This window comes from Kryptolebias marmoratus, linkage group LG5, assembly GCF_001649575.2.
Source record: "Kryptolebias marmoratus isolate JLee-2015 linkage group LG5, ASM164957v2, whole genome shotgun sequence".
Classification (NCBI taxonomy): domain Eukaryota; kingdom Metazoa; phylum Chordata; class Actinopteri; order Cyprinodontiformes; family Rivulidae; genus Kryptolebias; species Kryptolebias marmoratus.
Genome location: NC_051434.1, coordinates 2475308 through 2491003, shown reverse-complemented (window position 1 = coordinate 2491003; position 15696 = coordinate 2475308). Strand labels below are relative to the sequence as shown.

The following is a 15696-nucleotide window of genomic DNA, read 5'->3' as shown; positions in this document are numbered from 1 at the left end:
CATCAGACATCTCAGTCCAGAAATGTGCAGTTCTAGGCACAGCCAAGATACTGCGCAGAACCCTCAAGCTCCCAGGCCTCTGGTAGAGGACCCGAGCTCAGAGGATGAAACAAAGACCACCCGCGGAGGGTGAGAAGGGAATTTTTTTTTTGTTTGAGGACAAGAAGAAAACTTTTAAAAAGTAATTAAACTCCCGTGTTTGTTCTGTGAAGTGTTGTCAGTAAGATCAGGAAATGTTTGTTGATCTTTCAGTAGGAAGAAAATTGGAAGATATTTATTCAGACTTCAATAATGACTGACTTGATTAAATAATCAATTAACTGTTTAGAAATGAATGGAAGAAAATGAAGGGAAAGTTCTCGTTTTATTTTGTCTGTTAGAGACAGAACTTGAAGCTTCCTCAGACAGAAATCTATAATGAAGAAATACACCTCTAGTAAACGTGATTTATTTATTAACTTTAGTTCTGCTGTAGAATTATTCATGGATGGAGAAATGGCTCAGTATCTGTCTATGTGTGTGCGTGTGTGCGAGGTGTGTGTGTGTGAGTGTGTGTTTCAAACTTGCAACAAACACATCAATAAACACTAAACCAATTAACAAAATAAACAAACCTCCAGTTTGGTTGAAGCGTTGCTTTAATTCTTCAAAGTCGGCTTTGAAGACCTGCTGGTTACCCTGACCTATCTGAGTCTGACTCTCCCAGTATTGTTGATCTGTGTTCTTCTCCATCCAGTCCTGTTTGGGTTCTGTCTTCATGGTGTTACTGTCATAATGAACCATCTGAACTTCATCAAGCAAACCAACAGCAACAAACTCTGGGAAGTTTGGGATTTGTGAAGACGCAGTGTAGAAATACTTCAGGGAGTGGGTCACTGAAAAAAAATCAGAATTTAAAATTTATAACTAAACAAATTAACTTAATATTGATAGTTTGTTTTTACAAAATTTAAATAAACCATAAAAAATTCTAATAAATAAATGAAATCTGCTGCTGAACTTGAACATTTAAAAAAAAACATCAATTAAAAATGCTCCAGTAAGGTTTCAATCTTTCTGTGTTTAAAACAAAACTCTACATGAATTAGATTTTATAACAATTATTTTTGTAACTACAGTCTGTATTTTTACCTATTGTGTTTTTTAATGTCAGCTATCTGTCAGTCAGGTTTAAATGTTTTCCACCTTATTTTTTATTTACATGTTTTTGTACTGAACTTTGCTGCATTCTTAAAAATATATTGTCTTAATTTTTCAGATATATGTTAAGGATGTTGAAAATGATTTAGATTTGTTAAGTGTGAGACAGCCAATAAAGAACATTTTCTACCCTAATAATATTAACTTAAAAAGGTAAATAGTTGTTTTCCTCAAACTAATTCCTAAAATTCATGAAGAAACTGGAATTACTGAATCAACAATGATGCAGAAAACTCAGTTATTAAATAAAAATGTTTTCTTTTTCTGTTGTCATCCTCAGAGAATTTACTGACACTGAGCTATAATTTGGTGTGGTAGTAACTGAGCCTCATCTCCAACACAGAGTCTAAGCTCTAACTGATCAGTGATTTCTGTTTTTAAAACTTTGATATTAACCATTAGAATCAATTGTCTGTCTGTTAGCAAAATATCTCATGAACCAGTGGATGTATTTAATGAAGCTTTCAGAAAACAGTCATAGCTCTTTGACATCTGATTACATTTTGGATGCAGCTCAATTCAAGATGGCCGCCACAACAACATAAATAACTACAGCTTAGTTTTACAGATATTGAGCTCAAACTTGGTGGTGTAGTACTTGAGTCATCCCCAGCATATATTTAATGTACGACACATTTTACAGTATTTTTACCTAAAACAAAGACACTAACTGTTCACATCAATCCTGTTGGTCTGTTAGCAAAATATCTCCTGAGCCAACAGACAGATCTTAATGAAAGTCTCAATAAATAATCATTGGAGGACCAAGTTATGGTTATTAAAACAAAACCATCTGTTTCCACAAACCAAGAGCAGACCTCTCCTCCTCCCAGACAGACTCAGTGGATTCTAAGAGTTAAAGGTTTAAAAACAGATGTTACTGATCAGTCAGAGCTTAGACTGTTTGTTGGAGAGGAGGCTCAGCTACTACCACTCCAACATTTAGCTCAATATCAGTAAAACTGACTGAGTCATGGACATGTTTGTCTGCGGCAGAAACAGAGAGAGGGAAGGTTTCTGACGCTGTATTTATGACTCTATGACTGCAGGAGGCGCTCAGGTTACACCAACAGACTTTTTACTTCACCTCAGAGTCTCTGAATAAATACAGTATCTGGAATTAACACGATTCAAAAGTCATTTTTATTATGAAAGGATCTCATAAACAATCCTCCCATAATACTGAGTAAGAGCTGGAGAGGGAGAAACACAGACGAGCTTTCAGGAAATGTTTCTCCGCTCCACTAATATTTAAACTCAGGAGCCTCGACTGTAAATAAAAGCAAACAATAAAATGTGAATTTACCAGCTGCAGCGCTGTGGATCCCCAACAGAAGGACAAAGATGAAGGTTTTCATCGTTTCTGTCGAAACTTGAATCCTGACAGCAGTTCAGTGTTTGGCTTCTGTTAAAACAAGTCTGAGCTTCTATTTCCGCTGTTCTCTGGAAGAGGAGGACTTCAGAGACCGACAGGTCCAAACTCGCCCTAAAGGTTAAACTCGCCACAAACACATGGATGCTGCAACTTTAAAAACACACTAACACACACAAAAAAAGAATGCTAAGAAAAAATACAGTAAAAGAAAAATGTTGGAAAAAACAAAAACACCAGCAAGTAAATACAGTAATTAGATGCAAACTTATTCCACAAAACGGAGTGAACCAGACCAGGAGGACAGCCTATTTTCCTGCCGTTTGTCCCGGAGCTGGCAGTCAGTCCTCCATGTCTCCATAATAAAATAAACAACTAAAAAAACTCAGAGTCTCTTGCCTCCTCAACACCGTGGCTCACTTTGGGACCATCAAATTACCGAACCACTGACACTTAAATAAAAATTAAATGCATTTCAACTCTCTCATATGAGGTTATGGTCAAAGGTTTAAATTCTTATAGAAGAAAGTTGAGCTCCAGAGGGAGATGAACCCTCTTTAGCTGATCGTCCATCGGTTCTCTTTGGGAGAAATTAACAGTCATTCTGCTACACAGTAAAAAGTAAAACAATCTTTAAACCTATAAATTATGGAACACACCTCAATATGCACCTGGGTCTGTTCCCTCTCTGTGGCAGCAGACAAAGTTTCTTCTTCTTCATCATCATCATCATCATCCTATGATGAAACATACTAAATTGATTGTACTATCTATTGTTGTTAAAAAACAACAATCATACATACAAATACAAATAAATACATACAAATAAAACGTAAAGAATAAAAGTTTAGATTTCTGTGAAATCATACTCACACATTGATTTGATCAGCAATTTTCTGCCACGCTAACTTTCTCTCTTTTGCTGCAGCAACTCTATTGTGTTTTTTTTTAAAATATATTTTGGTATTCTCCATATGCCATCATTAATATTTCTAGTTCCATTGGAGAGAAATATGGACTTCAAGTCTTCTTATTTTCTCCAGTTGCCACAGTGAATCATATTATTTGCCTTCCATTGATGAGGGCTTTTTATATACTCGCCCTCCAGCTTAACTCAGGGCAGACTTGATTCAAAATTGAGTTACCTAATTGATACCATCAGTTCTGAAACCAAAAATCCTGAATATCACATAGTGGGGTAGGTTTATTCAGAGTATCTGCCTTCTACCCAGGGCTTGTTACGCCTGCCTTCAGAAACTGGGCCCATCTTGTAAACGATGAAAACAAACACCTGATTATTGATATTCTTACCTGCAGACACAGAGTGGCTTTTTTCCTGCCTGGTGTGATGAATTAATGGATTCTAGACAAATAAAGTGTTTCTGATGACAGAATAAGATCTGATAAACGTGAAAATGTTTTATATTGTTTCTCTCTCAGGTGAAACTGTTTTTAAGACACAGTTTGTTGTTTTTAGTGTCAACCTCGTATTGATGTTCCTAAAATGAAATATAATCCTCTCTGTGTCACAGACTTTATGCTGTGACTTGTTGGAAGGTCAGTTTACTGCTTTAAAATGGATCTCAGTCACTTCCTGTTTATTTGTCAGTGACAGACCGTTTGTTTGTCATTCATATATATATATATATATATATATATATATATATATAAATAAATAAATAAAAATGTTTGTGTTATTTAAAGTATCATAGGTTTGAATCTTTCATAAACACAGAATCTAATTGTCTGGAAAAGTCAGAAGCAGTGAATCACACAAAAAATGAGTAAATAAAAGAAGAACTGATGATGTTGTTTTAGGAGTTTAAGGACTCCAGCTCTGGTTTGAAACAGAACAGGTTTTAGCTCATGTTTTGGAAATCATGTGATCAGTCTGTTTGGTTTCTTTTTTTACAGCATTTATTTGATTTGCAAATTGACACACAAACCAGGAAGATGTTTGTTCCCATGGTTACCACCTGCCTGTTGCAGGACATCTCCAGTGATGAATAAAGAACCAAAGAGAAAACATTAAAACTTCAGCTGTTGTAAGAAAAAACAAAACTCGTGAAACGTCTAATAACTCAAGATTTAAATTAAATAAGAGAAACTGAATTTCTGTGAAAATGCAGCAGAAATGCTGAGAGCTGGATAACTGCTGACATTTGCTGGAGAAGATGAAACTGAGCTGTTAACACTGAAACAAGCAAAACACTAGCTGAAAGCTAAAAAAAAAAATAGCTAAAGATAGAAAAATTTCTGTTAAAAATAGCAAAAAGCTAAACGTGGAAAAACAGCAGCTAGAAGCTAAAAGTGGCAAAGTGCTACATAAAAATCAGCAAAAGGTTAGCTAAAAAGTAGCATAAGAGGAGAAGAGACCCAGGCTGCTAAAGCAGATTTTAAAGAGATTCATATTTTATAGAATTAAAGAGATTGATTTCTTTCAATTTGAAAATATTTGTGAATGAAATTAAATATTTGAAATATATAAAAAATAAAGCAGTACCCATCTCCTGAAAGAGCTAAATGTTTTGATATATGAACAGCTAAAAAAATATGTAGAACAACAATATAAACACAAAACTTGATGTGTTTGTTATCATTTTGATACAGAACAGAAAAATCCGACGTGGGCAAGGCAGAGCAGGGAAATCCATAAGGCAGACCGTGGTGATGAACAAGGTCAGGTGGAGAGGTAATGCTGGATATCTACTCACGTGAAGGCTTTCAAAAATCTGGCACCATCTGCCTGCCAGAAAGCTGAATATAACTGGTAGAGAACAGGTGAGCGGCATGACGCTGATTGAGCTTGATTGCAGGCCTGGTGAGCCGGCAGACGGGCCAGAATCATAACACTATGGTGATAAACTGAACAGAAAAGGAATGATTTCTTCAACAATTGGAATCTAAAATCAACAGTTCACCAATCACCAAAGCTTCTATTAATCCTAAAGACATTGAAGCCTTTACACCAAATCATCTGTTGCTTTTAAAGATTAAACCATCATTACCTCCAGAAGACCTCCACCAGACTGATGGGAATGCTTGAAGGTGACAGAAGCAGGTTATGTTCATGTCAGAGTTATCCTGATTAAAAAGTACTTCCCTGAACTGTAGGAACAACAGAGATGATTGGAGAAACGCAGTCTCGTCCCTGGGGATAAAGACTTATCGTGGACAACACAACACTTTGTAACTCTTGGATCACAGGAAGAGTTTGGCAGACTTTTCCAGATAGAAGAGCATTTGATCATCAGGAGCTCATCCAAACAAAGTGAGAGCTATAAATCAAAAAGACTTTGACATTAATCTTGACTGTGAATTGACTCTTGACTGGTTGACACATTCTACAGATTGAAAGACTTACAAAAGAAGAAAAGAAGACATTATGTGCAAGAAATAAAGTGTCTGGACTCTGGCTTTAAATGTTAAATGTGCTTTTAGGAAATAAATTATTTTGTAAAAACCTATAATTAGTGTGTAGGAGCCATTAGTTTATGAAAGTAACATGTAATGTTTCATAATGTGTTATATGTTTTTCAGTGTTTATGTTTTGTGATCATAGTGATTATGGATCTGTCAATCATATGAACAGGGGTGTTGATTGATTAGCTCATTGATGTGTCAGAAAGTGGGCCAGCATGTTGCCATGTTTTATTGACCACTTTGTCACGCCAGTTCTTATGATCACTGGGATTATTTCTGTGATTTTTTCTACAGTTACAGGTTTAAGCATGTTAAACTTGGAATTGTTGGATCTGCATGACATACAAAGAGGAATGACTCAACTCAGCTCTCAGCAACTTGTAGTTTTTTATCCTGAAGTCCCTGCATTGTTTTGAATCATTTGATTTTTATACATCAGTGAGCCACATTCCTCCAACCTAAAGTCCCAATCATTAAGGTGCCACAGAATTTGCACTCAGCAGGCTGATTTCAAAGCTGCAACCAAGGTGCTGTTTTCAGCTTTGTCCACTAGGGGGTGCTCAAGGTCCTTCCTGAGAAAGTGTCTGAAAACATTCCTGATTACAAAACCTGCTAATTCGTCTCCCATGTTGCCATTTGTGACCACTTATTGTCCTTCTGTAGTACAAATAGTGAAAAATGTAAAAAATTACTTTGAAAAATTTGCAACAAGAAAGGCAGATTTTAACAGAACACAGAATTATTTCAGCCTACAGAAGGAGCAAGAGGTCGGCAGGAATGTTTTCAGCACAAAAAATGGGTTAAAAACAAATTTACAAAAAATGTGTACTTGACCCAGGAGAGGGGCAGCCCCAGGTCCAAAAACTGTATCTGATCACATGCCAGCAGTGTGGCTCCCAGTATGTGTGGGAAACAGGTAACACCATGCTGGTCAGGTTCACACAGCACAAACACAACATTGTGAGAAGGAAAAAGAGGAACACTCCTTTGGTCCAACATTTTCTGTCACACAGCTGGGAGTCACTGAAGGCCACATTTCTGCAGAACAACCTGAGGTGGTCCAGAGCTCAGAGGAGGAGGGCTGAAAGAGTCTGGATCAGCAGACTAAACACTGTGATACCTGGAGGGCTTAATGAAAGATGAAGGTTTGATTTGTGTTATTTGGATCATCTGTTTTTGTTTAGTGGGTCTTTGGCACTGCTGACCACGACCTCCGGACCTAACCCTAACCCTGACCCCTGACCCTAAACTCTAACCCCCGCCCAGACCTTCACCCTGACTTTAACCCCCGGGGGGAAAGACCACGGTGCACCGACTGAGGAGACCTGAGTGTGGGGGACCGGCACTGTGATGGACAGTGAAAATGTTTTAACTCTAACAAAGTTTAAGTGTTGGTTTGAAAAAAATCTGTCTATAAAATAAGATTCTTAAAATCATAAACTGATTTTATAGTTAGTTTGATTACAAAAATAAAACAAACAAAAAGTATGTTTAGTGACAAAAAGTTTGAATCTAACAGTTTATGCTTTCAATTATACTTTGATTTATGAGATTTTAAAGAATTCTGCATTTTACTTTCGTACCTGCCTCTGGACAGGTGTTTAATATTTGTAAGACTTTGATTTACTAACAACCACTAAACACTAATGAACACAGTTAATCTGTCTCACCATCAGAGGTATACAGGCAGAACCTCAGACTATTAAAAAAACAGACAAATGCTGTATTTGGACTGCAGAATCAGGAAAGTCGACCCAGTGACTCAATTACTGTAACTCCAGTTAAGGTGGGAGGATTTTCACAGGTGAAAGGTTCATTGTTGGAAAAATATTTTAATATTTTACTATCAAACTGCTGCATTTAGAGGAATGAAGACAATCAAATAAATGTGAATTATTTGTATTTATTTTGTGGTGATTGTGGAGATGTTTTATTCAGTAATTATTTCTATAAATCATATTTCAGCCTGATGAATGGACTCTGATGAGAGCGTACGACCGAGGTGTTATTGGATATGTGTGGTTGGAGAATGTTACTGAAACAAAAGAGTGAATCTGAAAACATTCACAGGGAATGATAATAAATCTGTTGAGGAATCCTCTCCTGACGTCAACCATCATGAATTCGCCTCATGCTGCTTCAGTTTCAGTGGATTCATTAAAAATGAACTCATGTCTGACAGTTTGCTTCAGGTAGGAGGGGACTGGTAGAAACTCAGGGTTTCTTTCAGTAAACCTGCCAGGAAACAGGTTTAATTCAGAGTCTGTTACCAGAGAGTTTCATTCAAACTCATTCACTGGTTTATGAGATATTTTGCTAACAGTACAGACAAACACAGAGATTGTTTCTTCCCAGTCATGCAATAACAAAACAGAACAAATAAAATGTTCAGAAAAATCTAAAACACTTCACAAAAATAAAAATGTTGCACTACTTTTATAACAAAGGTCATCACTATTTTCATGTTAAAAAGTTACAAAGAATAACAAAATATTACTCTACTGATAAAACTGCAGCTTTACTGTCAGATATGAAACACCCTTTAAGAAGAATTATTGGGCACAGATGTGGATATTTAGAGACTTTATTTAAAAGATTAGAAACAGATTTACAAACAAATAAAACAGTCAGAAGACTCATCTCCTCAATAAAGATAAAGAAAGAACCTCAGGAAGTAAAAATAAAACCCAAATATAACTTCTAATGTCTGATAGAAAGTAAACTGCTTCACCAGAACATTTTCAACACTCATGGAGAAAAAACAATCACACAATTAAAATCCCATTAAAAATCAGCTCAAATTTAACAAACTTTTAAAAATAAGAACTTTTTTCATCATCATTTACTCAGAAATAATAACAATCAAAACTTTAAACCCAGTTACCTTTAAAAGATATAAAAAAAATATACAAACAGGATATTTACACAGCTGGAGACTAATTTGGTCTGAGGTTTATTATTTAAATCTATGTTGATAGACAACACATCAGCTCAGGAGAAAAGATGTTTAATTTATTTTATATGACTTTATTGTTTATAACTTCTGGGAGTCTTTTGGAAAAATAAATCTGTGAGTCAAATATGAAGCATAAACCAAACTAATATTTTCTATTAATGACAAATCAAATTAGACATAATGAAAAGCTATTATTTTCCTGCTCATGTATTTATTTATTTTTCTTTCTTAAGTCAGTTTTTGTAAATTTGTGTTTCATGGTCGTTATTGAGAAGGATGTTGGATTGTTTTATGCAGGAAATGCACTAAATAAATAAAGTTTAAATTGATTTGATATCACAGATACAGATTATAATCAGAAATAACAAAAAAAAACATTTCAGTGAGAGCTATTAAAAATGTCCAATTTAATTTATTCAGTTTATTATGGATAACGTGATGTCATCAAACCCTGATATTTATTTTGATAAGATAAATTATTAATAAGTGTGTGTGTGTGTTTATATTCATGTTTGGTTCATTAATAGACCAGAGAAAACCAACACCAGAAAAAATAATCTGTAAAATTGGAGGATTTGTTGTAATTCATACAAACATATTTAACTGCTGATGAGTTTGGACTGAACTGAGTTTTGATGGTTTATTTAAAATATTATTAAAATGTTTTAAATCTCTACAGTTAACTTTTACACCAGATTTAATGATCTAGGATACAAAATCAAAGATAATTCCACATTACCTGTCTGTCTGTAAAATATTTCATTACACTTTTTAAAATAGTCTAATTAAAAGTAATGTATGAACTTTTTCTGTTAAATTATAATCCCATTCAATCCCATTTTACAGAGAAGATTGTGGTAAAAATCCCTCCTTAGTTCAGTGCAAACTTCATCCTAAAGAGACAAGAAAGATCAACAATTACATAAAATACAAAAATATTAAAAGTTTAGAGTTCAGTTCAGATAAATATGTTATTTAGATTAAAAAAAGATGCCTAAAATTCACATTTCAGTCATTTAAATATCTGCCTACAATGCTTTCTGAGGCTAACTCTATTTTTATTTTCTTCAAACTTTTTATAAACGAAAGCATTTTTCAGCAAATTAACATTTTAATTATTAATATAAATGATTAATGGAAGCTTTCTGAAAGCTTTTATTTAAATATTCTTAATAATTTCACAAATTTTAACATAGAGAAACTTTTCTTTAACTGTGGAAAAAACAGCTAAAAGTCAGATTTCTGTTCCAGCTGCAGCAGGACAGAACAAATAAACATTTTATTACTCATTTATTTAGATTTAAAGTAGTTTGTTGAATAAATTAAATAACTCACGGTGTGCCTGGCTGTTTGTCTTTCAGGCTGTAGGAAGCATTTGCTGCTGGACCTCAGCATTTTCTACAGCTGTGAAATAAAAACACATCGTTTTCAGAAAACCTTCTGAAAGAGTTTTAATCTCAAACTACAGAAATCAGTTTACAAACAGATAACTAGAGAGGAGAGAATATAAGACAGAAACTAATTTTACTCACGAGATGGAGGCCGCTTGGCTGGAAGGAAAAGAATAAACACAGATACAAAGATAGTTTTCAGGTTTTAATTGAACTTTTATTCAGTTTTCACATTCTCTGTAAACTGACTAAGACTTGTGTTGGATATTTGATAAAATTAATTTAAATAACTGTTTTCCTTCTTTGTTTTTTTGGGTATAAACATCAACTGAAAGTCTAAAATCAGTAAACATTTTATAATTTATTGTTTTCTCACCTCCCTTCTTTTTCCAAAGGACCAAGCCGATCACAGCGATGACAGCAAGAACAGCTGCTGCAACAACGATGGGGATGATCATCATGTTGGAACTTCCTGTGGAGAAAACAAACAAATTATATTAAACAGATGTTTTATATAAGAACCATTAACAACAAATGTGAAGGTTTATAGTTTCTGTAAGTTAGTTTGTCAGAATGGGTTCATTTTAAACTTTAATTTAGATGATTTATTCATTTGAATATTATTATGAATTTATCAACGTTCTACTGTTCATCAAGTTCCCTCTTTGTTAAAGATTATAAAACACAGCTTACACACATTTATTGTCTTTGGCTTTTAATTACAACTAAAGTTATCTTGTCTTTTTACTTGCTTTCATACCTTTTGTTTTAAAATCAGTTTCTGTTTTGATGATTTTACATATAAGTGGCAGACAATAACACTTGTTTTAAAGTATTATTCAGCTTTTGCTTTAAATAAAAATAAGTAACTTATTTTGAGAGAGAATTTAAATCCTATTTGTGACAGACATTGCTGTGATACATATCCAAAAACAGAAATAAAAAAAAAAAAAAAAAAAACTGGCAGGTTTATTATGTTGTTGCCTCCAACACATAAAGGTATTTGAATACCTGAATTATTACACTCAACTAATTTATGTTTTCCAACTTCCTCCCATCTGATTTTAGTTTTACCTCCATTAGTCCTGATTTTTGTTTTCTCCAGTCTGGTGACGACGTCCTCCTTGGCTCCAGAGAGCTGAAACACACATTCATACTTGGTCCAGTCTTCAGGTGCAGAAAGATCAACACTCATCTGGAAGGTCCCGTCGTTGTTGGGGAGGATCTCTCNACGAAACCTGTGTTTTTGTTTTTATAAACTGAAAGGAGGATGTTACAATAAAGATGATCTTTTTTAACAATAGTGACACCATTTTCTGTTAGATTGTAAATATCATTATTATTCCATGAATTATTATTTTTATTTAATACTATCTGAGAACTTAACTTTATGCTATGATGTCATGATAGTGATTCATATAAGAAGAGGCTTTGAGTGACAATCAAAGATTTTTATTCATTCTCGCATTTTTTTTAAATACACTCAAAATCACAAACGATCACTCAACCTAACTGTCTAAACTCAGACTCTCACAGACTCAAAAACAGGCACACAACCACTCAACTTCAAACTCTCTCTAACTGTATCTCGCTATTTCAAATTTGTACAAAAACACGTCCACCTTTCCAAAAATCCACAGTTTGGGTGGATATTCAGTCTCATTTTAAAGCCATAAGAATAACTACAAGGCCCGCTCACTCGGGATTCTTGCGATTCAGCGAATGACGAGCTGCGCGTCACAAGCAGCTCGAGACACCAGAAAGAACAAGACCTCGTTTAGAAGCGGTCACGTGATATTTGACGTGTTGACACAGCCACCAAAACTCTGCATCACGATACTTCCGCTTCATTTGAATTTTTGAACTTTCATTCTGGATTAACTCTGTACGGATGCTGTGCAGCCAGAGAAGTATTTAGTGAAAATAGTCTCAAAATACCTGTGTGTGTGTAAAAATATCTAGGCGTGTGTAAAAATATCTGTGCGTGTGTAAAAATATCTAGGCGTGTGTAAAAATGTCTGTGCGTGTGTAAAAATATTTGTGTGTGTGTAAAAATGTATTTGTAACTCGTGTAAGCATCTTTGTGTGTAAGTTTGGATAGTTGTATCTGTGAAACATGATTGTAAGCCTTAAAAAGAAAATAAATCTTTTCCTACACCTCCAAATGTTGAAAAAATACACACAAGTCGCCAGATACACACACACAAAACTGCAGTTACGTACAGATCCAGTTACGAGTGCACAACTTTTTTTGAGACTCATCACAAATACTTTTACACACGCACAGATATTTTTACACACACACAGGTATTTTGAGACTATTTTCACTCCAAAGAGAAGAACCACAAACTTCAACGTTGTTTTTTTTTAAGATGGGTTTGGGAAGGCGCACCAGAAACCAGACAGTGGTCTGAATTATAAAGCCAAAACACATGAGTTCTTTGCTCAGCAGGCAGATGAATAAAGCAGGAGTCTGAAGCTTTGAACCGAGCCTCAGACGGCCCGTCAGTGCAGGTTCAGCACTGGACAGCTCCTGTAAAGAACTCACCTCTCCAGGAGGAGACGGCAGTTTGAGCTGCCGCGAACAGTGTGGGCAAAAACAAGACCAGCTGGACTAAAGCCAAGAGATTCTAGTCCCTCCTCGCGGGCTGCCGGGAACCAAACATGAACATCTACGTCCCAGTCCAGGAGCTTTGCTGCTGGAAAGACTCTTTAAACACACAGGAAGAGGAGGTTTTCCACATTCATTGCATGTACGAGCTTCCTTTGTTCTCACGGTGGAATGAAATGCCTTCTATAGAAATAAAGGGACCAACCTTCCTCTAAACAGATGGCATGTTTCAGTTCTAGGAGTTCTGTTTCACTTTATCAACGTTTAAATGTTCCTGTTGGAGCGTCAGGTGGGCTCAGATTAAAGCCAGAACAGGTGTCGCCCCCTGCCGGCTGTGGAGAGAACTGCAGAGAGCTCAGGTGAGACAGCAGGGCGTGCCGAACAGGAAATGTAGACCGAAAGGGTTTCAGACTCCTTTTTAAGACGGAGGGAGACATTTAGAGACCGAGTCTGGTGAGTTTTAAAACTTTATAAAAGGATATTTTTCTGACGCGCCGAGGGTTTCTCTGTGTGTGTGTGTGTGTGTGTGTGTGTCAAACTTGCAACAAACACATCAATAAAACACTAAACCAATAAACAAAATGAACAAACCTCCAGTTTGGTTGAAGCGTTGCTTTAAAATTTCAATGTCGGCTTTGAAGACCTGCTGGTTACCCTGACCTATCTGAGTCTGTCTCTCCCAGTATTGTTGATCTGTGATCTTCTCCATCCAGTCCTGTTTGGGTTCTGTCTTCATGGTGTTACTGTCATAATGAAACATCTGAACTTCATCAACCAAACCGACAGTAACAAACTCTGGGAAGTTTGGGATTTGTGAAGACGCAGTGTAGAAATACTTCAGGGAGTGGGTCACTGAAAAAAAAAGATTCAGAATTTAAAATTACAACTAAATAAATAACTGAAGTTTTTTTTCACACAAATAAAATAAATGATGCTAAAAAAAAAGAATTTGCTTGACTTGAAATAACTACAAAAAAATCATTAATTAAAAATGCTTCAGTAGGGTTTTTAATCGTTCTGATGATTTTAAAATAAAGTTTGGAACAAAACACTACAGGAATCAGATTTTTATAACATATATTTTTTTAACTACAGGCTGATCTCAAATCACGTTTCTCGACAAACTACAGTCTGTATTTTTACCTTTTGTGTTTTTTAATGTCAGCTATCTGTCAGTCAGGTCAAACACCACTTTAGTTTAAAGATAATTCATTCCTGCTCTGACTGTTATTTAATTCTTTTACTGTTTGTTGTTGAATCACTGGGATCAGAAGATGCAGTTTCATTTTAGCAGGAAAATTCAACAAACTTCTTATTTGTTTTTATGCTGAACTTTGCTGCATAATTAAAAATATATTATTATTTTTCAGATATATGTTAAAGATGATAAAAAAACTTAGATTAAATATATGTGTGAAACAGCAAAACATGAAGAACAAGATCCACCCTAATAATAATCATTTAAAATGTAATAAGTTCTTTCACTCGAAATAATTACGAAAACTCGTTAATAAACTGGAATTACTGAACCAATAATGATGGTAAAAACTCTGTTAATAAATAAAAATGTTTTCTTTTTCTGTTGCCATCCACAGATAATTTACTGATACTGAGCTAAAATTTGGTGTGGTAGTAACTGAGCCTCATCTCCAACACAGAGTCTAAGCTCTAACTGATCAGTGACAATGCACAGATCTTAATGAAAGTCTCAATAAATAATCATTGGAGGACCAAGTTATGGTTATAAAGACAAAACCATCTGTTTCCACAAACCAAGAGCAGACCTCTCCTCCTCCCTGACAGACTCAGTGGATTCTAAGAGTTAAAGGTTTAAAAACAGATGTTACTGATCAGTCAGAGCTTAGACTGTTTGTTGGAGAGGAGGCTCAGCTACTACCACTCCAACATTTAGCTCAATATCAGTAAAACTGACTGAGTCATGGACATGTTTGTCTGCGGCAGAAACAGAGAGAGGGAAGGTTTCTGACGCTGTATTTATGACTCTATGACTGCAGGAGGCGCTCAGGTTACACCAACAGACTTCTGGCTTCACCTCAAAGTCTCTGAATAAATACAGTATCTGGAATTAACACGATTCAAAAGTCATTTTTATTATGAAAGCGTCTCATAAACAATCCTCCCATAATACTGAGTAAGAGCTGGAGAGGGAGAAACACAGACGAGCTTTCAGGAAATGTTTCTCCGCTCCACTAATATTTAAACTCAGGAGCCTCGACTGTAAATAAAAACAAACAATAAAATGTGAATTTACCAGCTGCAGCGCTGTGGATCCCCAACAGAAGGACAAAGATGAAGGTTTTCATTGTTTCTGTCGAAACTTGAATCCTGACAGCAGCTCAGTGTTTGTCTCCTGTTAAAAATGAGTTTTCTATTTCCGGTGTCTCTGGTGAAGAGGGACAGAATGACGTCAGAATCAGTCTGAGCCAATAAGAAAAGACTCTGAGCCTGAACGTCACTTAAATCCAGGTTAAATTCATCCTCTGAGGTTATGAATGAAAGTGAAACTTATTTGATGATCATCCTGGACTCTTAGAGACAACCTTTTGTTTTGGTTTTCATATTAGTTTGAATTTATGCAGTTTGATATTGTTAAAACATTTATTATTACTGAAAGTCAACCACACCTTACACTGTAGGCTGATTTAGGTAATAATAACAGTTTATTGGAGTTATGATGAAGCTGATTTTGACACAAATCCTGATCTAATTCTCTATAAAAATC

General features: G+C 35.3%; 1 protein-coding gene across 1 annotated transcript in view; it reads right to left on the bottom strand.

The window, feature by feature from the left end:
- Positions 1 to 15360, bottom strand: part of LOC108242641 (major histocompatibility complex class I-related gene protein) — a 20798-nt gene extending 5438 nt beyond the window's left edge. Inside the window, exons 1-4 of the mRNA XM_025008425.2 lie at positions 15226 to 15360; positions 13545 to 13805; positions 12891 to 12990; positions 11417 to 11580 (exon numbers count right to left, since the gene is read on the bottom strand). Of these exons, the coding sequence (XP_024864193.1) occupies positions 11417 to 11580; positions 12891 to 12990; positions 13545 to 13805; positions 15226 to 15277 (577 nt within the window). The 5' untranslated portion in view covers positions 15278 to 15360. The remainder of the gene's footprint in view (positions 1 to 11416; positions 11581 to 12890; positions 12991 to 13544; positions 13806 to 15225) is intronic.
- Positions 15361 to 15696: the final 336 nt, after the last annotated feature.